This window comes from Ruditapes philippinarum, unplaced genomic scaffold (assembly GCF_026571515.1).
Source record: "Ruditapes philippinarum isolate M1 unplaced genomic scaffold, ASM2657151v2 ctg848_1_1_1_1, whole genome shotgun sequence".
In the NCBI taxonomy this organism is placed as follows: domain Eukaryota; kingdom Metazoa; phylum Mollusca; class Bivalvia; order Venerida; family Veneridae; genus Ruditapes; species Ruditapes philippinarum.
In genome coordinates, this window is record NW_026860662.1 from 61,847 (window position 1) to 89,778 (window position 27,932).

At 33.9% G+C, this 27,932-nt stretch overlaps 2 protein-coding genes across 2 annotated transcripts; both read left to right on the forward strand.

Annotated features, from left to right (window-relative positions):
- Window positions 1-120: 120 nt before the first annotated feature.
- LOC132712944 (protein tolkin-like) lies at window positions 121-15,564 on the forward strand. Its single transcript, XM_060695383.1, has 4 exons — window positions 121-140; window positions 172-296; window positions 746-901; window positions 14,604-15,564. Exons 1-4 carry the CDS (start codon window positions 121-123, stop codon window positions 14,960-14,962), a joined length of 660 nt encoding a protein of 219 aa, XP_060551366.1. The 3' UTR covers window positions 14,963-15,564.
- A 10,064-nt stretch (window positions 15,565-25,628) lies between these two features.
- On the forward strand, window positions 25,629-27,488 carry LOC132712937 (uncharacterized). Its single transcript, XM_060695371.1, has 2 exons — window positions 25,629-25,778; window positions 26,152-27,488. Exons 1-2 carry the CDS (start codon window positions 25,703-25,705, stop codon window positions 26,763-26,765), a joined length of 690 nt encoding a protein of 229 aa, XP_060551354.1. The 5' UTR covers window positions 25,629-25,702; the 3' UTR covers window positions 26,766-27,488.
- The last annotated feature ends 444 nt before the right edge of the window (window positions 27,489-27,932 follow it).

The following is a 27,932-nucleotide window of genomic DNA, read 5'->3' on the forward strand; positions in this document are numbered from 1 at the left end:
AGTATCTGAAATATTGATTTGTTTGATAAAATAATATAATACACGTACATAAAATCGTAAATAGTCTTCATTTTTAAATTTCTTATCAATAAAGAATAACGATTGTTTAGACAATTGAAAATGCTTAGATTATTAAAATTGTAAAGAGTTGAATTCTACAATATGTTTCAGGAATCTGGACTGTTTGTGGTATATAGAAACAGATAATAGTTCTTACGTTATAAGACTAGAATTCCTGGAATTTTCTACAGAGGATACGGGTTATTGTTTAGAAGATAAAGTTGTAATATATGACGGTATGTGCTATATTACACTTGTAATTGTTATAATGAAAATTGTGTCGTATTTATGCGCTTCATTACACCACAGTGTCTGTAACCGTGTAAAGATGTGTTTCTATATGATTACATTGTCATGATACAAATATAGCAGCTGGGATTGTTAACCTTTGTAAGGGGAGAAAGGGTAGGCAGGCTTGACCGTAGCTTGCAATTACCCCTCCAGTTTATACCTTGTGACACTTTAAGGCTTCCGTTTTTATCTATTTTGACTTTCTCCTAAACGTTAGCCACTTTTATCTTCATAATACCGATTTAACTGGTACGAAATAAATAAAAGTATGTCAAACAAGTAATTTGAATAAACATCTTATTATAAAAAGCATCATCTTGTTTATGTATATAATCTAATCCGTATGCTTTATTGATACAAACTGGATAATTATGATTTGTTTCTTATTTTGAAGGTGAGCCGCATTATTCGAATTATTTAGAGACATATTGTGGTAGGAAGATACCAGATCCAATTGTCAGTATAGGAGTATTGCTCACTATAAAACTACAAACTGACTCCTCGAAACATTCTACAGGCTTCAAGGCGAGATATATAGCAGGGCCCGAATGTAAGTTGTTTTTTATTTCAGTTAACCTATATACATGCATTTACGTGTGCCTGTAAATGCACCTTTCTTTGGTTTGTAAAACATTAGTTTAATAGTTTTCTTACCTACATGTTTTCCTTCTTCACCTTTAAAGTTCAATGAATTAATGTAATGTTCAGGTTGACGCCAGTTGTCCAGCAAAATTACATGTGACCGCCTAACTATAGACGATTTCGCAAAATATTCATTATATAATTTTATGATTTCTTTTCTTCAGTCGTAGGGATTACAATAGGCAGTTTACGGTCTGTATATATTTGAAAGGTTGACACAGTGGTAAATTTATTTAATGCTTGGAGGCACTCGGCGCTGTGTACTTTAACTTATATGTCGAACCGCTAAAATTTAGTTGTGTTGAATATTATCAGTACATTTAACATGAAATGTTACTGTTTGAGCAATATAAATCCTTTCCTTGCTCGTAGAATTCCTTCCATTTTGGTTTAGTAAATCCCGGTGCAATATAATAAAAGTCAGCACGTGGAACGTCACAGACTCGTAGCGATCTTTTAGTCCGCAAAATGTTTGTTGGCCGTTATAATTTTTGATTGGCAGGGATTCATTTTATTTACCCTTTGTCGTATCACAGTAACGTGTTATGGCTAAGAGTGTTGTTTTGTGTACTATTAACAATCCCATTAGCGTGTTTGATGCTGCCTGAAAATATATGTCTTTTTTATTGCTTCATGTAAATTTTGTGACACCTTTTGTGTTCCTTCCTGATTTATTTTTCTTAAACGGTAAATATCCTATACCCATAGTTATATTTATTAATTTTTCCCCTTTCCCAACTTATCCGTGTGCCGGCCCGTTTGGCCTTTCCTTATTTTGTTCTATGCCCTGCTTGGAAACTTGCTGGCGGTCCTTTATCACCCGTTTTATTAGGGGATGCGTTCATTCGATGCCGCATTACCCTTGTTGATCTTTCTTATATCCTATAGATCTGTCACTATAATATATAATTTTGTACTTTTTCCGGAATGTGTACAGAATAGCAGACAACTCATAAAAGCAATTTCGATAGACCAGATTACAAAATTACAAGCAAAATATGTATTGGTAGCATTAAGATAAAAGACAACTATATAAGTATAATTGATATCTTTCCTATCTTCAGGTTTTGCACACACAAAAACTGTAAAAAAAAGTTATGTTTTTGTATCGACAATAATATTTCACAAATTTTCAACATTAAAGTTTGTGTACATTTCAGCGGAGTTATATTTTGACGATGATTCATCAGATCAGACAACTACTACTGACAACTCCGTGTACGTGATCCTCGGTGTTACCACAGGGACGGTGTTGCTGGTTGTTATAGTGATAGCTGTTGCCATTAACGTGTACAAGCACATGCAAGCTAAAAAGCTTCATGATTCGCCTCAATCTCCATCTAACAGACTGTTTTCAGACGCTCGCGTTCATCCTCTTGTTTTCAATGGTCAACAATACAACGATAGTAATACCAACGCATTCAACACTGATAGCCCTCCCATATATTCGGAATTACCGCCTCGTCCAATGTCACCGCCTCCAAGATACACTATGTTTGACACAAACACATTCCGTCGTTGACAATATCCAAAACGTGCAACACGGAGAAACATGTTTTATGTTATTCATTCATTTAGCTAATGTCTGTATGCATGTATATTTGACTATGACATTTGAAGATTTGCATTATATGAAACTGAGCAGAAGCGTCCAACAGATATGTTGTTACATTCGATAAACTAAACAAGATAATCTGGATTATAAATTGATTTCTAAAAATACAAAATAATGATTGACGACAATTATTTTGAAAATATGGATGGCTCACGATATTACATGCATATAAAGGGTTTGATAAATTGCAGTCAATTTATCTGAGATGTTTGAACGACTGCCTTGCACTTAATTTAACTTCTTTAATATTATTGGGTAAAGAGAGCAACATATTAAATCTAAATACATGTATATGTATATGTGATACTAGTGGCTCAAAATATTTTATAAGTTTGTCATAGTGAAAACGACTGTGTTAGACATTTTTACAGATAAAGATGAGCGCCGGAGTAAAAATTGCTTTGCTCTATAATTTTTTGTTTCTTTATGAATAACTTTGAAAAAATAAATCATTACAAATACGTTTCTTCTATATCACTAGTAGATCCTAGAAACCACTACATCTATATTACAAAAGCGGCTGTCTAAGGATGTAAAGTCCACACGTATTTTTTGCCTGCTTTCTAGCTTAAAGTATCACATATGAAACAAACAGAATCAACATTATGTGAGCCAGTACTTTTTTGGAAGTTTGACTTCCTGTAAAATATATAGGGTAGAACTAAATATATGAGGCATTTCTATTGGTCAATTTAAAATTGGTCGTTCTAACATTAGTCAAATAATGTTAAGCATCTTCCTTTACATCATTCAGCATCTTCCTGAAACGTAATTTGTCTAGATTGCTGAATGATGTAAAGGTGTTTCTAATTAAAATTCTCAGATATTTGAGATCTATGAACCGTGCGTTCTCTCTTTAAGCATTTTACATTTTCAACTGCTTGTAAAATGTCATTAGATCTCTTGTACAAAAGCTTATTCAACATTCGAATTTACCGATTAAAATGTCATTAATAACTCGGTAAATTTGAGATATATTAATATGTACACGGATACGTCAGTAAAAATACCTGAACACGACAGTTATATTAAGAAATACATTTTGCAGTGCTTCCCAGATTTAACCATATCTTTCTTTTGATTGTAGCAGGAGTATTTTAACAAAATATGTTAATAAGAATGAAGGCTACTTGAAACCTTAAAGTGCCCCACATCAAAGAGTTTAGTATATCGACAAAACGTTATTTGAAAGAGAAAAAACAACAACATAAACTAGTTTTCTAAGCAGACCAAACAAATACTAACAGTATATTGTCTTTAATCAGCTGTCGTCGTCGTTATTTATCTGTTGTCTTGTTTTCCGTTTGTTCATCTAGTTTATATACTTTTAGATATATTTGCAACGCGCCTGTGAGATCTATTAAAGACTTGCTGTTTTGTTGGGTTTTTTAGGTAAAAATTTGATATGGTTATCATATGTTTTTAGTCCCTCACATATATTCATGTAATTTGGCGGTAACGTCTGTACACGTGTCAGTCCGGCAATTCGGGCCGTCCCTTGTATGTTACCCAGAAATAGTGAAAAACAGAATCCCTAAAGAAAGCCCAACACGGCAAAATTGTAAAATGTTGCAGGCTCGGTTTGATTGAGCCTGTTCATGGACGGTACTGGAAAGTGCAAGTTACCGTCCACGCCCCCTAGCACCGACTTAAGCAGGATTCAACATTTAAACACAAAAATGGTGAATTTTGAATTTAGAAACAGCCTCAGATGTGTTTATACGACATTTATCATGGAACCTTCAATGAGACACAGTAGTGTCATTCCATGAAAAGCGGCGTATGGTCCCCAAGTAAAACAAATGCGTGTGTCCTAAACGAGAAAACAATGGGCGGAACTAAATAAAATGGAATTTTGACGGAGGATCTGAGGTTATGAAGCCTGCATATCACAGACAAGACGTTAACATACAAAATTCACAGCCCGTTCAATATAGAACAGTATGCAGAAACTAGGTCAAACGTAGCGGATCCAAATCTCTTCATTATGTAAAACTATGATAATAAATAATAAAAAAACGTTTCTTTTCGTTAAATCCGCTTTTAAGTGATTAAAAGGGTAAGGTCTTTAATCGGGCAAAGAAAGTTGTAACAAAGACACGGGTAATATCTATATAAATGAATATAAAAATAAATATGAAAGATGTATGGAAAAAAACATACAGTGATAAGTGGTATGCGACTTGTCTGATAGTAAGTTCTTAGTCTATGAAGTGAGTCCTATACATGTTTATCATTTTCACTTTACGGCATTTAAGTTAAGGTCGATACAGATATTTGAAAATTTCAACATGGTGAAAACTATGCAAAATACCATTATCAGCACTCTTATAACGTGAATAGAAAGGAATAAAAATAAAACTTACTTTCAAATGTGTACGTATATATCGAATATAAAAGTTTAATGACATCAATTATTAACTTTACCTAAAATAGATAAATACAGAATCCCTAAAGAAAGCCCAACACGGCAAAATTGAAAATGTTGCAGGCTCGGTTTGATTGGGCCTGTTCATGGACGGTACTGGAAAGTGCAAGTTACCGTCCACGCCCCCTAACCCTAAACCAAATGAATATATGACTATTATATATTGTATTAGAATTTACCTAATAAATTTCTGTTTCTTTAATATTGATCTTTTTTATCCTGTCTCCTATATTTTAAAGTCTTTATGACTTGGGAAAGATGCAAAACTTTATATCACTACATAGCCGTACAAACTGATGACTACTCTCTCAAACACATCCCTGGGTGACAACACTTAAATTTCTGTATGGTGTTTTGTCGACTCCAATATTTTTAATATTTATATATTTACCGGGCGAATGTGCACATTATAATAATATAAAAAATAGATAAAGAATAAAGGGTATTTTATTCATTTATTTATATATGTTAGTCATCACTCAAAGATTAGTTTATGAAGTTGTCATAATAAACACGACTGTTACTGTCTAAGTAAACAATTCTAAAAGTTAAAAAGGATCAAATGAATACATATCAATGGTGAAAATATCCCGCGTGGAAAGTTTCATCGTCTACAGCTGCACTTTTGACATTCATAAGACAAACATAAATAAAGATAAATCAATTTTTTAGGTAATATTTGAACCTTGTAATTTACAACTGTCATTACTACATTATTAATCGTCATGGATGTCGTCAGAAAAGAACTTGTTTTGTTCTATAAAAAATATCGCCAGACGCGTTATTACAAATGTCTTCTCTCTTCACCAAATAAAAGAGTCATGTTATAGGGACCAGAACGGGCAGTTATAGAAACCATAGTTACTAGGCAGTCGTCCAAAGATATAAAGTAAAAACCTTTATTATGTACTGTTAATACATGAGGAATATTGTAAAAGTGTTTTTATTGCACATCGTTTAGGAAATATACTACGGAACAAGTCCAGCTCAAGAATCCAATTATAAAGTTATCGATAGACTGCATCATTTCACAGTGCGCTTTGAGCAACAGCAAATATCGTATACCTGAATTACACACAATTTTGATACGCTTTATTAAAGTGTATACTTTTAATAATAACACAAAATATCTGTTGTAGTTTCTCAAAGTATACAGACATTTTTTTCAATTTTACATTGTATAATAAGGAAGAGTTATTACTGTTCAAACCGTTACTTCTTTCAGCTTTTAACACCTGGATCTCATAAACATGATATAAGGAAATCTTTGGTCTTGACAATATGATATGATTAACGGAATACCTGCAGGTGGAGGGTTTTTGATGAGTGTTACCGCTATTCTTGCATTAAAGTATATTTCCGCGTTTCGTTCTTTGTTTTTTTAAATTCCGCAATGTTTTGATTATAAAGTTAACGGGCTGTCATTGCAGTAGGCTATTTTGGCAGCCTAGCAGCCTAGCTGCCTGAAGTAGTCACTCAAATCACCCTGCAAAAGTCGCCCCATGGGGTTAATGTTTTTTACTCCATTAATGTATACCTGCGTTTGCAGTTTTTATACAAGAAATCTTGAAAATCGCCCGTTGTCAAATTTAATAAGTATTTTACATGCATATAATTTTAATCCGAAATGATCTGATAGCAGACGAAAGGAAACCTCCAAAATTCTCCTACGGTTATAAAATACCTACATTGAAAGTCGAATTTACTTGTACAAAAATTGTCTTTACTATTTTGTAGTAAGTTATTACTTTCACAGGTTATAGACTACAACATAGTGCTCATTCTCAAATAATTTTAAACTCACACGATTTGCATGTCTTGAATACCTATGTTGGATGAAATGTGTCTCTTTCTGAAATGTTCACTGTGCACCATTTTCCAGTGTTTAAAATACTTGTCGTTTTTTAAGGTAGACATATAATTTCATACATTAAGCATAAAAAATCATATTTCATATAAGAGGGATGCTATTCTAGAATAAAATTCAATGAAAGGAAGTTTCAGTTAAAATGTATATTGAATTACAGTTCGCAGCAGGTGCAAACCTTAGCCCTAAAACTACCATCATCATAATAGCAGTAAGTCTTGTCTTTAAGTTATTATATGGGTTCATATAAATTGGGCGTACCTTTTATAGTGATTATTATGTAATTTTCTTTTAAGATCGACAATAATGTTCAAATTAGTGATTGTAGTCTTGATGTGTGTGGGGTTTTTTGTATCGTCAATATAACAATGACGACTTGCTTTGTTTGTTATCGTTGTCGACTTGGGAGACGTTTGAAAATATTACTTTAACGCGATATATAAAATACTTATAGAGACGCAGTAATCGGCTTTATACAAAAAGATGTTTAATCAAACAAAGCAGAAAACATAAGCCGTTACTGTTCCTTCGTTGATGTAATTGAGTACATAAATCCGGTCATGACAGTGTTAAATTCCGTTCTTACTTTGCCTAAGTCCCTGCAATGGTTTAAGATGGCATTAGTTCCATCAGAATAAATAGTTTTATGTTAAACTGTTTGTTTTGATAAGATGCCTGATACTTGGACATTGTTATCATCATTCAATCATTTAGGAATAATTGATGAGCATATAATCCTGGTTTAAAACATTCAGTACACTTTCAGTACACTTACCTTAACATTTATAAATTTGACGGATAAATTGTTCTAATTATTTCTGGACGTGAAATTCTACATCCATATGCTACATTCATCTAATTGTTTATACTTAATCAAGTTGTGTGCGAATCCTCATCGGATATTCTGAAATTATATATATATACATGTATTAGATATATATAACAAAACTAACGACAAAAGTAGGAAGATCATCTTAAGTTAGGAGAGCAATTCACGATAGAAGATGGAAGTGTCAATAAATATTTGGCAAGGAAGGAACATCGGCAGACAATTCTTATTATTTCTTTTTATGTTGTTCGCCTTTTTCGAAACAGGTGAGGTATTGGTTATTTAAACTGTCTTGGTTAGTTAACGACTGTTTGTTTATTTTCAAAATTAACCTAGTCTCAAGTTTTGTTTCAAGATCCTCTAATGATATAGCTCCTATATGTATAGAGTAGACATACATGAAATTGTTACATTCAAAATTGAATCCGTTTTCCTTTACAATACTCTTCTTCCTCGATTGACTGTTCACACTGTGAATAGAAATATGATTGATGTTCATAACCATACTGTTTTCTTAGCTGTAAACAATAATATCATATAAATTAATTATGCATATACATACTGGTATATATGAAAATTTGAATTACAGTAAACTGTCAATGTTTCCGGAGTTTGAGATTTCTGACAGCTTTCCCGGACAGTGACCAGTTCTCCTCGCCCGGATACCCTAGTTCATATCCATCGTAAGTCGCTTTTTACCTGTTTTACCTGTTTCATACACAACGTCAAACGTTTATTACTAAATCATATACATGTTTATACGCTTATAATTACAAACTTGCCTCGAGACTCTCCACTGCCCCCATTGTTTCTTTCCCATTAAGGTCAGAGACAATGTTTTACTTGTGGACTAAACGCCGCTTGTAATGGCACGGTACGATTTTGGCGCAATTTCCGCCGCATGAACATACCTGCGGATGTTTCTGAATTCAAAAACTTCATGTTTAAATGTTGTATTATGCTAAAGCCGGTACCAGGGGCGTGGACGGTAATTTGCAATTACCACTGTCTTCCATGAAAAGGTTCCGTCAAACTGAGCCTGTAAACTTTTAAATTTTGCCGTTTTAAGCGTTCTTTAGAGATCCCGTTTATCTCCTTTTTTGTTATTATTGTAAATCTTATAGTACTTCCATTATTACTTTTTTCTATTTCAAATTAAGATTTTTCAAAAAGAATTACAAAGGCAATACAAAGTATAATCACTATCATTTTCAAAATATAAAATAATTAAGTACAATATATATAGTACGCAGTTCATGTTTTAATGTTTAAATCTTAAAGGCCCATTGTGCTTTAGACATTTGCAATCATTTTTATAAGTCAGATTGTATTTATTTTTGGTATGTTGTTTCAGTGTCCGAAAATTTAGTCATTGTGCCATATGTTGCTTGTTTTGCTCTGTTCACAATTGTTTTTTATTGCTATAATAATAGTTAATTAGTATTTTGTATGGAAGTTAAAATACTATACTATGTTTACATTTTGCTACCTTTATGACAGATAACTGCACGTTCAGTGATACATTCTTCAGTTGTTAGATATCTAATATTCTCGAAATCCTTTATTTAAAGATTATTAAACACATAAAAACTAAAAAAAAAATATGGATTTCTGAAGCAAAATGTGCCTTTAACAATTATCATTAGTTTTTGGGATGAAACAATGTATGATGAGGTCAATACATATTTAGGTAAATAAAATTAATGAAAAAAAAATCCACACAAAAGTAATATTTGCAAAATACTTTTTATGGGGTTTTAATTAAATTTATATTTTTCAGTCGATCCTCCTGCCAGTGGAGACTTTATGCTCAAAATGATTCGCATGCAATTAGGCTTGAGATATTTAACACTGATATAGAATACGACCCATTCTGTTCCTTCGACTACGGCCAGGTATTTGATGGTACGTGTATAATATATATGTTTGTATGCTGATTCCTGATCGTTGCTAGTTTTTCGAAGACTTTTTCTATATATAATATCTTATTTCTATGGTGGCTGATTTATGCCATGTCGATTTTTCGCCTACGCCCCTCCCCCATCCCGGAAAACACGGAAAATACGATAAAGTGAAAACGTTGTCGTACTTTTGCGATGCGTCTAGCGAAGCCACGAGGATTGTCGTGTTTTTTGCATAACGCCCCGACAGAGTAGTAGCGAAAGGCGAAGACATGATAATACGACTAGGTAATAACTTTGTCGTATCAATCTGTTTTCGTCTTGAGCCCCGTGGAGCCAAAGTTATACAAAGTTTTACTACGTCGTATTTCTGTGTTTTCGTCTGGTACAAAATATGACATGGCACAAATCAGCCACAATATATTGCATTTTGTAAAAGTGTAGAAAACAGTTTGAAAATATTGCAAACACGATGCCATTTATGATAAATGTTGTACACGAGGAGAGAGGCAAGCGTAATAAAGTAGTTTTGTTGGCTAGTTTGAATATACATATTTAGCTTTACTCCCATGTCTTATAGAGGCTAGATAACCTGCAGAATACATGCTTTGAAAAATGATTTTATGAAGTATACAATATACACACAGAAATATCAAATGAAACTCCTCAAAATAAGTATATGTTATGCTGTTATGGTCACGTTGATGAGTTATGTTGTTACTTGGAGAAATGAAGATATATTTCAAACCATTATAGATCCATTTTCTTCTAATATTACTTACTTGATTTTACACCTTATCTTTTTATGTTAGGTTCAGCTCCATTGTATTCAACTAGCTTGGGAAAGTTTTGCGGAACACAGACGCCAACTTATGTTAGTACTAATAGCACAATGACGCTGGTGTTTGTGTCAGATTCAAGTAAAACAGCACCTGGGTTCCAGGCCAGATATTACTCGGGATTAAGAGGTAAGTTATCCCGATATTATTATATACTATGGTGATTGTATCCGTATACTTCAATAATGAACGATCTCATTTTAAAAACAATTTTCAATGATCTACTTACTGAATTATCCAAAATAATCGTGAGTATAATAATGAAATTTGAAAATGACATGTAACTTTACTTCCCCTTTCTCCTAGGATAGTTGCATCCACCCCCTCCCCCAATACATTTGTATACATAATATTTGAATACCAGTAAAAGATCTGATCTGCTAATCATGACGTCGAATAACGATCGATGAATTATTAAATCTGTGTACGGTTTATAGTGTTTTAGAAGAACTTGTATTCAGCATAACAGTTTTCTCTTTTTATTACAGATGATCTTTTAGACGATATTGACACTGAAGCTAAATCGATTGACCTCGCAATTGTTTTAGGTTCTACTCTGGGATGTTTGGCATTTTTAGTATTGCTCTCAGCAATATTTGTCCTGGCATACAAATATAAGCAAGCAAAAACAAAATCTCAAGTACGACAGCGTCCACGACTTCCTCGACCTATATCGTCAATTCAGGTACGACCTTACAATGACGATGACCGTTGCTTTATCAATCGTCAAATGCCTCCAGCTTACGAAGCAATACAAGGTTCTTCCAGCAGCGAACCACCTGGATACACATCCGGCAATAACTATGAACGTTCTACTCAAAACGATTCCTACCCTACCAAATATTCTGACGAGAAGATTCCCATGAAGAAAGTAGCATTTGGAAACAGTGATGATATGACTTCTAATGCCATCACTGGAAATACTTCAGGTGTCCGCGGAATGCCAGGAAGTAAAGGGAACGTTGTATCGAGTGACATCTCCGCAGGAACATCCGGTACGTTACAAATATCGAATCATAAGGCCTTAGACATAGGTAATGGTGACGGTGGCAAACGTTCCCTGGATGCTGGCCCAATACCAGAGAAGATGAAAATACAATAACTAATTCATGTCAGCACTGTTATCCCTATCATAGAAACAGCGAGTGCGTTTTAATGCTCATTATTATATTTGTGAAAGCATTTTGTTACAGTAAAAGTTTTTGCAATTAAACAACGAATTACATTTGTACTATAATCAAGAGCACTGACCAGAAATTCCGAATCTACATGGTTATCAATAAAGGAAGGGATTTATACTGAAATCGCAACAGAAACTGGCAGATACTAGCCTCAAAAATACATTTTACTTTGATTTCGATGTCATCCTAGCGAGTTATTATTAGGACAATGAACTTACAGATAATCCTAGTCTCAAGAGAATTTAAATGCTTTCATTTTCGTCGCATATATGCATATTGGCTTAAACTATTTTAACAGGTTTTAGTTACAATTATTTTTGTTTATCTTAAATACTAGGGGGAAATAAGTGCTAAAAATGTTATGAATATGACACATTTGTATGCATTATGTTAATTGACATGTGTAATGTATATGGATTTTTATATACGTTCAGTCTGGCTCCATACTTATACTGCATTATACTTATGAACTATTTCGCTTAGTGACGGCGTGGCCGAGTGGATAAATTTGCTGGCGGTTTGGTTCAAACCCCGTCAGTGGCAAGCCGCTGTTTCCGCGAGCAAGAAGCTTTACCCTGCATAGCACTGGCTGGTTCGTGAACACAGCTGAAATTGTTTCAATAAGCTTATAGTTTCCAGCAGAATAGAACTCAGATAAATTCATATAAACACATTTATTGCTAATGTTATATAGTCTTGTTGGAATGAAAGGAAAGATTCGCTCTGCCGGCACAAAAACTTAAACAATGAAATGTTCGTACCTTCGCGTGTTAAAATTTCGTTATTTCGCCTAGAATGTTTCGTATTTTTTGTATCTACGTCCCGAAAGGCGAAAGTCGAAATAACGACAAATAAGTATGTTTTCGTGTCTTCGCCTTTCGACTTTCTGGGCGAAAACACGAAATGGCAGAAATCAGCCACTATAGAATGTAGATATAGCTTTAAACTGGCTATAATTGCGGCTAGCCCATACAGTTTAGAGGTTGAGGTATTTCATCGTCTTTTATTATTATCATTAAAACTTGTATTAATTATCATTACAATTAACGATATGTAATGATTTAGAACCACATGTAGATGCTTTAAATATTATTGTGAAATATCTATATGAAGTAAGAGGAGTTGAGCTGAAATAACATCAAACCAACTTATTCACTGTCATTATTTTGTTGGAATTAAATCTTTACAGAGAGTGCTATTTTCTATTACCTCCCTTTATTAAGGCAACATATCTACATTGTATTTGTTTTGCCAAATTTTTTATTTCATCATAGTGGAGAAATCAGTGTAGAACGGTAAAATATAAAGAAATTATGCACGATTTTTTAAATAATGTTGTACATGTATCAACCGCTATTCACCTTTCAAAATCATGATTTGGTAATATATTGGATTGCTAAATTTAAAACAGGTTACGAACACGTCAAAGATGCTGCTCCTGCAACAGTTACAACCAATAGTAACATTGTAAAATCCGCCAAATCTTACAGAAAGACGCAATATATACCGTGAGACAATTGGTTCGCGTTAGCACGTGTTTCTGGTATTTATTTTGAAGAAAAAAATAATCTAAAGTTAGGAATGATGACAGCTAGGTGGATACCTCATTTGCTTACCGATGATCAATGATAATGCAAAGACATTATTAAAACTGTATCCAAAAAATACCTAAAAGAGCTTTGATAATTTAGTTACTAGCTGGTGATGAGTCAAAATATTTGAGTTCTAACAGAATCTAGGCATCAAGAATGCAACCATTGATATGATTGCTTATATTTTATAAGGTGTGAAATAAATTTTCATATTACGTAAGTGAAGTTTACTGTGTCGTTTATGAAATTAAAAGGCTAGTTTACAACATAAAACATGCTGTTTGAGACGATAACGCGTTTTGTGAAAAATTTACAATAACACGTCACTTCATTTTCACGATTTCATATTGAGTTTTAAACACTTAGAAGAGAATTGAATTACATTTCATGTCAATAAAAATATTTGATTTAATTGTTACTTTTCACAAATTGATTTATCTCTAAAGGTATGATAAATATACTTCTATTCCGTTTGTTAACTACTCATATTATTGCATATTTTAATTAGATTTAAAAACGGTCGAAAATTGGAAAGTAAATAAAGACCCAAACTTGGCGACATTATAAAACAATGAACGTGGCTGATAAACATGAACTCTCCCTTTATAGCAGGGCCCGAATGTAAGTCTTTTTTATACATATATAAATGTGTGCGTATTCATGCACTTTTCTTTAGTTTTTAAAACATTAAAATAAAATAGTTTTCGTTACCTAAATGTTTTTCTTTTTTTACATTTGAAGTTTCAATGAAAATAATGTAATGTTCAGGTTGACGTCAGCTGTCCGTTAAAATAGTATGTTTCCGTCTAAGGATATGACCGTAAAGACGATTTTGCAAAATATTCATTATATAATTTGATTTCTTTCGTCAAGGGGAGAAAACTATGCAGTATTCAGTCTGTTAAATGTTTTGAGGGTTACTTTAGTGATGCTGTGTACTTATGCTAATATATCGAATTGCTGATTGTGTTTGAATATTTTCAGTACTTTTAAGTTATTGTTTTAGCATTTTTATCCTCGTAGAATTTATTCCGGTTTGGTTTAGCAGAGTTGTAGTGACCTCATAGTCCGATGGCTTCGGCCCGTGACATATTTGTTGCTTGATATAATTTTTTCATTGGCTGGTATTAATTTTATTTACACTGTTTCGAGTCACAGGAACATGTTGTGGCTAAGAGTGTGGTTCTATGTACTATTAAACGCTTTAAAAGTTACAGTAGCGTGTTTGCTGCTGACCGTTCCAAGGTGGTGGCCTTCTATGTTCTTTAAGATGTAACAGTAAGAAAAAAGTTTTCTATGTTTGTATCGGCAATAATATTCTACACTTATCAAACATAATTGTTGTGTGTACATTTCAGCGGAGTTGTATGACGATGATGATTCATCAGAACAGACAACTACTACTGACAACTCCGTGTACGTGATCCTCGGTGTTACCACGGGAACGGTACTGCTGGTTGTTATAGTGATAGCTGTTGCCATCAACGTGTACAAGCACGTGCAAGCTAAAAAGCTTCATGATTCCCCTCAATCTCCATCTAACAGACGGTTTTCAGACGCTCGCGTTCATCCTCTTGTTTTCAATGGTCAACAATACAACGATAATAATACAAACACATTCAATACTGATAGCCCTCCCATATATTCGGAATTTGCGCCTCGCCCAATGTCACCGCCTCCTAGATATACCATGTTTGACACAAACACATTCCGTTGACAATATACACTACGTGCGACACGGAGAAACATGTTATATGTATTCATTCATTTAGCTTATGTCTGCATGCATGTTTATTTGACTATGATATATATATATTTGCATTACATGAAACTGAACAGAAGCGTCCAACAGATATGTTGTTGCATTCGATAAACTAGACAAGATAATCTGGATTATTAACTGAAAATACAAAATAATGATTGACGACAAATATTTTGAAAATATGGATGGCTCACGATAGTACATGCCAGTAAAGGCTTTGATAAATTGCAGTCAATTTATCTGAGATGTTTGAACGACTGCCTTGCACTTAATTTGATCTATCTTCTTTTATATTACTCGTTAAATGCGCTGAAAAAGAAAGCAACATTTTTAATCTAAATACATGTGTATGTATAAGTTATAGTAGTGACTCAGAACATTTTATAACTATGTCATAGTGAATACGCCTGTGTTAGACATTTTAACATATAAAGATGAGCGCCGGAGTACGGGGTACATATATCCCGCATAGATAGCTTTTTGTAATGACTTGACAAGTTTGTATTGTCTTCAACTGAAATCGTACAGTAAATAAGTGTAAAATAAAAATTGTATTGCTCTATAATTTTTTGTTTCTTTATGAATAACTTTGAAAAAATAAATCATTACAAATACGTTTCTTCTATATTACTAGTAGATCTATAACAAAAGCGGTTGTCTAAAAATGTAAAGTCGACATGTATCTTTTGCCTGCTGTCCAGCTTAAACATATGAAACAAACAGCATCAACATTATGTGAGCTAGTACTTTTTTTCGACGTCCGTCTGAAAACAGTTTGACTTCCTGTAAAATATACAGGGTATAACTGAATATGTGTAGCATCTCTATTGATCAATTTAAAATTAAAAACTGAAATAAGGGAATCTCATTGGTCATTCTAAAATTAGTCAAATAATATCAACGAAATACGTCTATATTGCTAAATGATGTAAGGGAGTTTCGAATTACAATTCTCAGATATTTGAGGTCTATGAACCGTGCGTTCTTTCTTTAAGCATTTTACATTTTCAACTGCTTGTAAATGTCATTAGATCACTTTCAACATTCGAATTTTTCGAGTTATAAATGACATTAAAATGTCATTAGATCTCTTGTACAAAAGCTAATTCAACATTCGAATTTAACGAGTTTTAAATGACATTAAAATGTCATTAGATCTTGTTACGAGCCAGGCGTAACGAGAAAGAAAAGCCAGCAACAAACTTGTAACAATAACAAATTTATTACAGAAAAATTATTAAAGAAAAATAAAATAACAAATTATCTTTACAAATACCTGAAGTCCAAATAAAAATTACAAATGTCTAGTCTGATCCTGGAATAATCCTTTTTCAATAGCACAGTTAAATCCAAGTTAAATCCAAGAACACTTTAGAATAAATTCCCACAATAAAATCCACAAGAATAATTAATAATCCAAGCTCCAATAAATCACTTAATTTCCAAGTTGAATAATACTCCAAATATATTGATGACTTAAAAGATCACTGATGACTAAAAAGGTAACTGATGACTTAAAGATCAGATTAATGAAAAATGTCTCCTTATATATATATTAACTAAGAAGTTTCTAGAATAGTCTTCCATTTACTACAGTAATCATAATCTAGCAACTTCAACAATAAAGATCATTCCAGAAATTTCTATCTAAATATAATGCATGAGTTTTCCACAACAGTTAAGAACTTTCTAGTACATACATGTAGTTTATGTTCTAAAAATAGAACAATGACAATATTGGAAATACCAACTGGTCAGATATAATCTATATACATGTAATATGTTGCATACATAACACTTCCCCTCTTCAAGAAAAAGAAATATTAATGAAATGAATATTTCTTTTACATAATTTCAAACAATGTAACTTACAAATAACATAGGAGAAATGTTAACAATTTTATACATTCATATATATGTGTATTACAAACAATAGCAAACAACAACAAAAACATAACCAATCATATCATATAAATGCTACTACAAACAATAGCAAACAACAACAAAAAAAAAATAATCAATCATATCATATAAATGCTAAATTTAAAATACTGCAAATAACAGTTTTAGACACGTGAAAGTGCATCAGGGATCAAATTATCTTTCCCTTTAATGTGTCTAATGTCAAGACTATATTCTTGCAAAAATAAGCTCCACCTCAACAACCTTTGATTTTTGTTTTTAAGTTTATGCAAGAAAGTGAGGGGGTTGTGATCACTAAAGACAACAACAGGCAACTTTGAAGAAGTTAAATAAACTTCAAAATGCTGAATAGCAAGAATAAGAGCAAGGCACTCTTTCTCTATAGTAGAGTAATTTTTCTGATGTTCATTAAACTTTTTAGAAAAGTAACAAACAGGATGGTCAACACCATTGTTGTCTTCTTGGATCAATACACTTCCAGCACCTATGTCACTAGCATCTACAGCTAACTTAAAGTTTTTATTAAAATCTGGTGCCAAGAGAACTGGTGCACTCTTAAGTATGGCTTTCAGGCTGTCAAATGCCATTTGACACTTGTCATTCCAAATGAATTTGTTTCTTTTCTTTAGCAAACTTGTCAATGGTTCTGCAATAACCGAAAAATTATTACAAAATTTACGATAATACCCTGCCATACCAAGAAATCGCATCAGTTGTCTTTTACAAGTAGGCACAGGAAATTCAGAGATAGCTTTGACCTTAGCTTCTATTGGTTTAACTTTACCCTGTCCCACTACATGTCCTAAAAATGTTAAAATTGCATGACAAAATTCACTTTTTGCAAGATTAACTGTCAATTTAGCATCACTAAGTCGGTCGAAGAATGCTCGTATAGTTTTGAGATGTTCCTCCCATTCATCAGAGTAGATGATTGCGTCATCAATGTATGCGTCACATCCGTGTAGACCAGATATTACCATGTTTATAAGCCTCTGAAAAGTTGCTGGTGAGTTTTTCATACCAAATGGCATAACTTTATATTGATACAAGCCGTCTGGTGTTACAAAGGCTGATATTTCTTTAGCTCTATCAGTAAGTGGAACTTGCCAGAATCCTTTTAGAAGATCAAACTTTGTTACATACTTTGCTTTTCCAATTTTGTCAATACAGTCATCAATTCTTGGTATAGGAAATGAATCAGTTTTTGTTACAGAGTTCACTTTACGATAATCTGTACACATTCTATATGTTCCATTTGATTTCGGTACAAGAATACATGGAGAGCTGTAATTGCTTTGACTTGGTTCAATAAAGTCATTATCCAATAAATACTGAACTTCTTGTCTTAGGTACTTTTGTTTTATAGGATTCGTTCTATATGGATGTTGTTTTATTGGTTCAGAGTTTTCAAGAATGACGTCATGATGTATTTTGTCAGTCCGTGTGGGAATATCAGGAAATAAGTGTTCATATTCATAAATAAGCTGTTTCAGTTCATCTCGTTTCGACGGTTCTAAGTGAGCAAGTTTTTCATCCAGATTTTTTAGAATATCAGAGTTTTCAAGCTTTGCTGAACCAGGATCAGACTTTTCAAAATTTTCACACCTATTAGATTCAATTGAACATTGATTTTGTGGAACAGAGTTTACAAAAGATATAGGTTTACTAATTTTGCTATCTCTGTCAAAATATTCTTTTAACATATTTATATGACACATTTGCTTTTGCTTTCGCCTCCCAGGAGTATTAATAATATAATTAAGGTCACTGACTTTCTTTTCAATAGTATAAGGACCAAAGTATCTTGCCTGTAATGGTTTTCCAGGTATAGGTAAAAGAGCAAGTACTCTATCACCAGGGTTAAAACTTCTTTCCTGAGCATTCTCATCATACCTTGATTTCATTTTACTTTGTGTTGATTTTAAATTAAGCCTAGCTAACTTACATGCATTAGTCAACCTATTTCGAAAATCTGATACATACTGAAGCAAATTTAAAGATATGTCATCTTCAGACAGGAATTTCTCTTTAAGAAGTTTTAAGGGTCCTCGGACAGTGTGACCAAATACTAATTCAAAAGGGCTGAAGCCAAGAGATTCCTGAACAGATTCTCCTACAGCAAATAACAATAAATGGATGCCTTCATCCCAGTCTTTTTCCGTGTCAAAACAATATGATCTAATCATATTTTTCAGAGTCTGGTGAAATCTTTCTAATGCACCTTGACTTTCAGAATGATAGGCTGAAGACCTATATTGAGTAATTCCTAACTCATGCATGACCTGCTGGAAAATACCAGACATAAAATTTGACCCTTGATCAGACTGTACTGATTTAGGTAAACCAACAAAAGTGAAAAATTTCACAAGAGCCTTAACAATAGTTTTGGCTTTAATATTCCTTAAAGGAATAGCTTCAGGGAAGCGCGTAGAAGCACACATAATAGTTAATAAGTACTGAGAACCTAATTTAGTTTTTGGTAAAGGACCTACACAGTCAATAATAACTCTACTAAAAGGTTCATCAAATGCAGGAATAGGCTGTAAATGTGCTTTAGGTATTGTCTGGTTAGGTTTTCCAACCATCTGACAAGTATGACAAGATTTACAGTACCTAGATACATCTGCTTTAAGGCCAGGCCAATAAAAATGACTGAGAATTTTATGGTAGGTTTTATTAACACCTAAATGACCTGCCATGGGTGTTTCATGAGCCAAGCTTAATATTTCCTGGCGATATGATTTAGGGACCACAATTTGGTGATTAACTGTCCACTCCTCTTCAGCAGGGACATCGGGCGGTCGCCATTTTCTCATTAAAATCCCATTCTTTTCATAATAACAAACAGGGACTTGTAAAGCTTCATCTTCACTAAAAGCCTTTTGATAAAGGACTGAAATCTCAGGATCATTTTGTTGTTCCTGGATTAGCTGTGACCTTGACAGTGTATCATGACCTTGATCTTTAGATCTTGGTGTAGAAAAGTCAGATATTGAAAAATCTGTCTGAGTTTCAGGCAGAGTAGGAGTGAGAGAAAAATTTATTTCATTATCAAAAGACTGACCTATAAAAGTATCAGCTAAGTCAATATCTGAACAATAATTATCTTCTTGAATGGCCTTCTCAACCATAGCTCGAGTAACTGCACACGAAGGATAAAGGTCAGGAATTTCCTGCTCAATGGGGTCAGGTATCTGATCCACACAAGGAGTGTCAGTTACAAGTGGATTAACCACTACCTTATCTCCAGCTAAGTCATTACCTAGCAATAAATGAACACCTTTAAAGGGTAAGAAAGATCTTATACCTACAGCCACCGGCCCAGTTACCAAATCTGAGGACAAATAAATATTATGGAGAGGGACATTAGAAAAACCACACTCTACACCCTGAATAAGGACACTAGATCCAGAAGAAGACTTCTCAGAAAAAGGCAGTGTATTTGCTAAAATAAGAGATTGAGAAGCTCCTGTGTCTCTTAAAATCTTAATAGGAGTAGGTGGGCAAGTATCACCGATAAGTGACACGGAACCTTCCGAAAGGAATGGTTCATAAATCTCCATTATAGAATCAGACTTGGGTTCTTTGACCTTCAAAATTGCATTGTTATCAATACAAGACTGAGGTTCAGACCTTGAAGTGGTAAGACCTGTGGGTTTGGCCTCATCACGTTGCTGTTGCCTCCTTTTTAAGGTAAAGCAATCAGAAATAAGATGTCCAGTTTTCTTGCAATAATTGCATGTAGGACGAGATAAGGGATTATGACCTTTATGTTCATCAGATGACTTTGGTTTGGGAGTATTTGACTGACTAGATGAGCCAGATAAATTACCAGAACTGAACTTGGAATTAAAATGTGAGGGTGTGGACTTCCCTTTATTTATAAATGAGACTTTGTGGGTTAAAGAATAATCATCAGCTAGACGGGCAGCTTCTTCTAAAGTTTCTACCTGTTTTTCATCTAAGAAAGATTTAACATCAGAGTGAATACAACTTTTAAACTCTTCAACTAACATGAGCTGTCTGAGCTTTTCATGATTTTTATTTATTTTCTTAGATAGACACCACCGATCAAAAAGTTGTTCTTTTTCTCTTGCAAATTCGACATGGGTTTGACCAATTTCTTTCTTAGAATTTCTGAATTTTTGCCTGTAGGCCTCTGGTACTAACTCATAACCTTTCAGAATTAATTCTTTTACATTATCATAATTAGAGCTTTGTTCGACAGTAAGTTGTGTATAGATTTCACGAGCTTTACCAATTAAGACGCTCTGTAAAAGTAATGTCCAGTGCTCTCTTGGCCATTTTAAATTTTCAGCAACCTTTTCAAAATGAAGAAAAAACTTATCAACTTCTTTTTCTTGGAAAGGTGGAACAAGCCTAATATTTTTAGTGACATCAAATTTTGAATTGATTCTATGTTCAAACTGATTTGCTCTCTCTTTGATTTCTAATTCTCTCATTTTAAACTGAAATTCTCTCTCTTCTCTTTCTTTTTCAAACTGCCTTTCTTCCCTTTCCTTTTCCATCTGTCTTTCTTCCCTTTCTTTTTCTAACTGTCTTTCTTCCCTTTCTTTTTCTAACTGTCTTTCTTCCCTTTCTTTTTCTAACTGTCTTTCTTCCCTTTCTTTTTCAAACTGCATTTTTTCTAGTTCAAATTTAAATTGTAATTCAAGCTCTTTTATTTTTATTTCAGAAATTTCAGAGTGTTTTTCAACAATCTGAGAAAGTGCATCTTCTCCAAAAATATCTTCATCCACAAAATAATGAATCAGAAGATTTTTAATTTCTTGTTTACGCATTGAAGATTTAATTTCTGATAAATTATACTTTTTTGCAAGATCGAGCAAATCAGTTTTCTTAGCCAAATCTAATACCTCCTGGGAAGGTTCAGCTACAAACTTTTCTAAATTAAAAGACATGACTGCTTGTTGCTGGTTTTAAACTCAGAAAGTGATGTGTTTCAAAAATTTCAAAATGAAAGGTACACTTAATAGAACAACTATGATATCAACTCAGATGAGTAAATACGGTAATAATAAAATGTAAAATAAACAGTAATAATTTCCAATATAGTAGCCAAAAAGAAATATTCATTCCCGGACGAGCCCCCAATTTCTGTTACGAGCCAGGCGTAACGAGAAAGAAAAGCCAGCAACAAACTTGTAACAATAACAAATTTATTACAGAAAAATTATTAAAGAAAAATAAAATAACAAATTATCTTTACAAATACCTGAAGTCCAAATAAAAATTACAAATGTCTAGTCTGATCCTGGAATAATCCTTTTTCAATAGCACAGTTAAATCCAAGTTAAATCCAAGAACACTTTAGAATAAATTCCCACAATAAAATCCACAAGAATAATTAATAATCCAAGCTCCAATAAATCACTTAATTTCCAAGTTGAATAATACTCCAAATATATTGATGACTTAAAAGATCACTGATGACTAAAAAGGTAACTGATGACTTAAAGATCAGATTAATGAAAAATGTCTCCTTATATTAACTAAGAAGTTTCTAGAATAGTCTTCCATTTACTACAGTAATCATAATCTAGCAACTTCAACAATAAAGATCATTCCAGAAATTTCTATCTAAATATAATGCATGAGTTTTCCACAACAGTTAAGAACTTTCTAGTACATACATGTAGTTTATGTTCTAAAAATAGAACAATGACAATATTGGAAATACCAACTGGTCAGATATAATCTATATACATGTAATATGTTGCATACATAACAATCTCTTGCAAAAAAGCTTATTCAACATTCTGATTTACCGAGTTATAAACGACATTAAAATGTCATTAATAACTCGGTAAATTTGAAATTTTGTCCAGAATAACTAGATCACCAGTAACGCTCACGATCCCTCCCCGGAAACTCATGTACATGAAAAAAGAAATACCCGAACTTATTTTGATGCAATCAATAGATTACGTTCGGAGTTCATGATATTATTTGACTATTCATTTATTCAATAGTATTGATTTTATTATATATATGCATATTGATGAAGCATATATTAATGTGTACAAGAATACGTCAGTCTAAAGTAAACATACCTGAACACAACAGTTATATTAAGAAATACATTTTACAGTGCTTCCCAGATTTAACCATAGCTCCATTTTGATTTTAGCAAAAGTATTTTAACAAAAGAAGTTAAAAAGAATGAAGGCTACTTGTAACCTTTAAGCGCCCCACATCAAAAAGTTTAGTATATCGACAAAACGTTACTTGAAAGAGACAAAAACAACAACATAAACTAGTTTTCTAAGCAGACCAAACAAATATTTACAGTATATTGTCTATAATACAACTGTCGTCTTTGTTATTTATCTGTTGTCTTGTTTTCGATTGTTCATCTAGTTGATATACTTTTAGATCTAACTAGAACTGCCACTATCATGGCGTGATTACCCCCGCATACCACTTTGTCAGAATCAACAATGGCCATTTAAAATTCAAGGACAACCTTCCTGTCTGAGTTTACTAAGCCAGTGCATTGCTAAGTTATGTATTCTACATGCTTCAAATGTGAAAATGTCAAAATCAATACATTGCAGACAGGACATTCTTTAGCAATTGAGAAGAAAAGCTTTTTTGTCAAGGTCCCTGTGACCTTGACCTTTGACCCAGTGACCTCAAAATCAATAGGGGTCACCTTATAGTCATGATCAACATCCATGCCAAATATGAAGACTGTGGGTCAAAGGAATCTTAAGTTAATGGGTGGACAAACTTTTTGAAGTCAAAGTCCCTATGACCTTGACCTTTGATCCAGTGACCTCAAAATCAAAAGGGGTCATCTACTAATCATGATCAACATCCATGCCAAATATGAAGACTGTGGGTCAAAGGAATCTAAAGTTATTGGGCGGACAAGCTTTTCGAAGTCAAAGTCCCTGTGACCTTGACCTTTCACCTGGTGACCTCAAAATCAATAGGGGTCATCTACTTATCATGACTAACCTCCATTCCAAGTATGAAGACTGTGGGTCAAAGGAATCTTAAGTTATTGGGTGGACAAGCTTTTTGAAGTCAAGGCCCCTGTGACCTTGACCTTTGACCCGGTGACCTCAAAATCAATAGGGGTCATCTACTAATCATGACTAACCTCCATGCCAAATATGAAGACTGTAGGTCAAAGAAATCTTAAGTTATTGGGCTGACAAGCTTTTTGAAGTCAAGGCCCCTGTGACCTTGACCTTTGACCAAGTGACCTCAAAATCAAAAGGGGTCATCTTCTAATCATGACTAACCTCCATGCCAAATATAAATACTATGGGTCAAAGGATTCTAAAGTTATTGGGCGGACAAGCTTTTTGAAGACAATGTCTTTGTGATCCAGTGACCTCAAAATCGATTCGTCCGGTCACCTAATGGTCATGACCAACCTCCATGCCAAATATGAAGACTGTAGGTCAAAGGATTCTTAGGTTTTTGGGCTGACAAGCTTTTTTAGTCAAGCCTCTGTGACCTTGACCACTGACCTTAAAATCAATAGGGGACATCTACTTATCATGACTAACCTCCATGCCAAAAATGAAGACTAAGGGTCAAAGGAATCTTAAGTTATTGGACGGACAAGAAAAAACCGACGGACAGCCGGACGGACGGACGGACGGCCGGACGGACGGCCGGACGGACGGACAAGCTGATTCCAGTATACCCCCCTTACAACTTTGTTGTGCGGGGGTATAATTACTGCAAATCGGCTCTTACTCTGCAGTTATTAGTGTAGCCGCTTTTTCATGAAGAAACCAGTGCTGATAGTGAAAATTATTGTGATTGGCATATTTTAATTAGCCAGGTCAGGTGTTTCTAAAAGGCTGATAACACTGTAGCAATTTGAGGATACATTCAAATTTATTACATAGATAATGCACATGGAGCTCAGCTTGCAGAGACACAGTAACTTTTTGATATCCTTTTAACTCTAAGAAAAATGTCAATTATTAATTGCTGACTGTTTATATTTTCTAGAAAAAGTAAGCAAAACATTATTTTGTTTCATATGACAGGAATGAATTGCATTAACAATCCTAGGTACTGTTGAAAATTCATTGTTTTACATGCCAGATTAAGTATTTGGACCCCATCCTTGTTTGTACGTGACTGCTGGGGAAAAATAATGTTATGCTTAATTAAAGAGGTGACACTTTCTTTTTTTTTTATCTGATATCGAGTTGTGTTGAGCCGATTTGCAGTTATGTATGGGTAAGAGTTCGTATTAAGACGACCGTAGGGAGTCTTATCGAACTCTTACCCATATAACTGCAAATCGGCTCTTTCGGAAAATATTGCAAACATGATGCCATTTTTGATATATGTTCTACACGTGGAGAGAGGCAAGCGTAATAAAGTAGTTTTTTTGGCTAGTTTGAGTATACATATTAAGTTTCACTACCATGGGGCTGGATCACCTTTACAATCTACGCGTAGAAAAATGAATTGATTAATTAAGTACACATATGAATATCAAATGAAACTATTCCTGTAGGAAAGGATAATTTACATAATTACATATTATTTTGTATCAGTTAAGTGGATTAGTCGAATATAAATTATTGCAACATAGAGAAATAAAGAAATATTTTCAATCGTTATTGATCCCTGTCCTCGTAATATTACTCTGTTATATTTATAATCTATTTGACACATTATATTGTTATGTTAGGTTCAGCTCCATTGTATTCAACCAGCTTGGGAAAGTTTTGCGGAACGCAGACGCCAATTTATGTTAGTACTAATAGCACAATGACGCTGGTGTTTGTGTCAGATTCAAGTAAAACAGCACCTGGGTTCCAGGCCAGATATTACTCTGGATTAAGAGGTAAGTTATCCCGATATTATTATATACTATGGTGATTGTATCCGTATACTTTAATAATGACCGATCTCATTTTAAAAACAATTTTCAATGAATTCAATGATCTACTTACTGAATTATCCAAAGTAATCGTCAGTGTATGGGTATAATAAAGAAATTTGAAAATGACATGTAACTTTACTTCCCCTTTGTCCTAGGATAATTACATACACCCCCACCCCTCCCCTCCCACAATATAGAAGATCTGATCTGCTAATCACGGCGTCATAACGATCGATGAATTATTAAATCTGTACACGGTTTATAATGTTTTAGAATAACAAACTCAACCCTTTATGGTTGTATTCAGCATAACAGTTTTCTCTTTTTATTACAGATGATCTTTTAGAAAATATCGACACTGGAGGTAAATCGATTGACCTCGCAATTGTTTTAGGTTCTACTCTTGGATGTTTGGCATTTTTAGTATTGCTCTCAGCAATATTTGTCCTGGCATACAAATATAAGCAAGCAAAAACAAAATCTCAAGTACGACAGCGTCCACGACTTCCTCGACCTATATCGTCAATTCAGGTGCGGCCTTACAATGATGATGACCGTTGCTTTATCAATCGTCAAATGCCCCCAGCTTACGAAGCAATACAAGGTTCTTCCAGCAGCGAACCACATGGATACACCTCCGGCAATAACTATGGACGTTCTACTCAAAACGATTCCTACCCTACCAAAAATACTGACGAGAAGATTCCCGTGAAGAAAGTAGCATTTGGAAACAGTAATGATATGACTTCTAATGCCATCACTGGGAATACTTCAGGTGTCCCCGGAATGCCAGGAAGTAAAGGAAACGCTGTAACGGGTGACATCCCCGCAGGAACATCCAGTATGTTACAAATATCCAATCATAAGGCCTTAGACATAGGTAATCGTGTTGGTGGCAAACGTTCCCTGGATGCTGGCCCAATACCAGAGAAGAAGAAAATACAATAACTAATATATGAGCCGCGCCATGACAAAACCAACATAGTGCGTTTGCGACCAGCATTGATCCAGACCAGCCTGTGCGTCCGCGCAGGCTGATCAGGATCGATGCTGTTCGCTTACAAATCCTACAACAAGTAGAGAAACTGATAGCGAACATCATGGATCCTGACCAGACTGCGCGGATGCTTAGGCTGGTCTGGATCCATGCTGGTCGCAAACGCATTACGTTGGGTTTCGTCATGGTGCGGCTCATTTGTCAGCACTGTTTCTTCTATCATAGAAACAGCCAGCGCGTTTAGTGCTCATTATTATATTTGTGAAAGCATTTTGTTACAGTTAAAGTTTTTGCAATTAAACAACGAATAATTATCATCAAGAACACTGACCAGAAATTCCTAATCTACATGGTTGTTATCAATAAAGGAAGGGATTTATACTGCAATCGCAACAGAAACTGGCAGATATTAGCCTCAAAAATACATTTTACTTTGATTTAGATATCATACTAGGGAGTTATTATTAGGACAATGAACCTACAGATAATCCTAGTCTTAAGAAAAAGTAAATTCTTTCATTTTCGTCGCATATATGCACAGTGGCTAAAACTATTTTAACAGGTTGTAGTTACAATCATTTTTGTTTATCTTAAATAGTTTTGTTATTCAATGCTGGGGTTAAATAAGTGCTAAAAGTGTTATGAATATGACACATTTGTATGCATTATGTTAATTGACTTGTGTAATGTATATAGGTTTTTATATACTTGCTACACACTTATACTGCATTATACTTATAAACTATTTCGCTTAGTGACGGCGTGGCCGAGTGGATAAATTTGCTGGCGGTTGGGTTCAAACCCCGTCAAACCCCGTCAGCTGCAAGCCGCTGTTTCCACGAGCAAGAAACTTTACCCTGCTGAGCACTGGTTGGTTCTATCAGGGTCTTTCAAAGACCCTGATTCCATGAAGACATTTGAGAGTGCTTCAATAAGCTTATAGTTTCAGAATAGAACTAAGATAAATTCGTATAAACTAAATTATTGCTAATGTTATATAGCCTTGTTGGAATGAAAGGAATGAAGATATATCTTTAAACTGGCTATAATTGCAACAAACACATACACAGTTTTGAGGTTGAGGTATTTCATCAACTTATAATATCATTTAAATTTGT